This window comes from Buceros rhinoceros, unplaced genomic scaffold (genome assembly GCF_000710305.1).
Source record: "Buceros rhinoceros silvestris isolate BGI_N320 unplaced genomic scaffold, ASM71030v1 scaffold16476, whole genome shotgun sequence".
Lineage (NCBI taxonomy): Eukaryota > Metazoa > Chordata > Aves > Bucerotiformes > Bucerotidae > Buceros > Buceros rhinoceros.
In genome coordinates, this window is record NW_010417083.1 from 32,390 (window position 1) to 33,075 (window position 686).

General features: G+C 65.9%; 1 protein-coding gene across 1 annotated transcript in view; it reads right to left on the reverse strand.

Moving 5' to 3' along the window:
• NPR3 (natriuretic peptide receptor 3) overlaps window positions 1–683 on the reverse strand; it is a gene marked incomplete at both ends in the record, with an annotated part of 31,901 nt that extends 31,218 nt beyond the window's left edge. Inside the window, one exon of the mRNA XM_010138059.1 lies at window positions 431–683. Within this exon, the coding sequence (XP_010136361.1) occupies window positions 431–683 (253 nt within the window). The remainder of the gene's footprint in view (window positions 1–430) is intronic.
• Window positions 684–686: the final 3 nt, after the last annotated feature.

Sequence of the window (686 nt, forward strand, 5' to 3'; positions counted from 1 at the left end):
CCCCCCGCCACTGGCGGCAAAACTAACGTGAGCACAGCTTTCACTCGAGGCACCTGGTCCTCACCTGTCGTGGGTCACCCGGTCTGGGAGTGCCAGCAGGGAACTGCAGTAAGTTTCCTCAGAGCTGGAGGCTGGACAGGACCCCCCAGCCCCGCCCCCGGGCCCCCCCCGCCACTGGCGGCAAAACTAACGTGAGCACAGCTTTCACTCGAGGCACCTGGTCCTCACCTGTCGTGGGTCACCCGGTCTGGGAGTGCCAGCAGGGAACTGCAGTAAGTTTCCTCAGAGCTGGAGGCTGGACAGGACCCCCCAGCCCTGCCGCAGGGCCTTCCCTTCCCGGCTGTCCCACTGCCCCAGCACCCCCATCCTTGACCCCAGCCACCCGCAAATGCCGTCGAGGAGCCAAGCCGAGTGCCCTGCTCCAACTCACCCCTCTCGCTGGCTTGGAGGGTGCGGACGATGTCGTCGAGGTCAAGGTGTCGGCTGTTCTCGTCGAAGCTGTGCACGGCCATGTGGAAGGCCTCCTCCTGGAAGACGACATGGACACCCTCCATGGCGAAGTAGCAGCTGCGCTCGGGGTTGCTGTCGCTGTAGAGCAGCGTGGCCCGGCTCCACTGGTGGTGGCGGAATAGGGCCAGCAGCATCTCGCCCATCGTGGCGTAGGCGGGAGCGACGCGGGTGAGGTG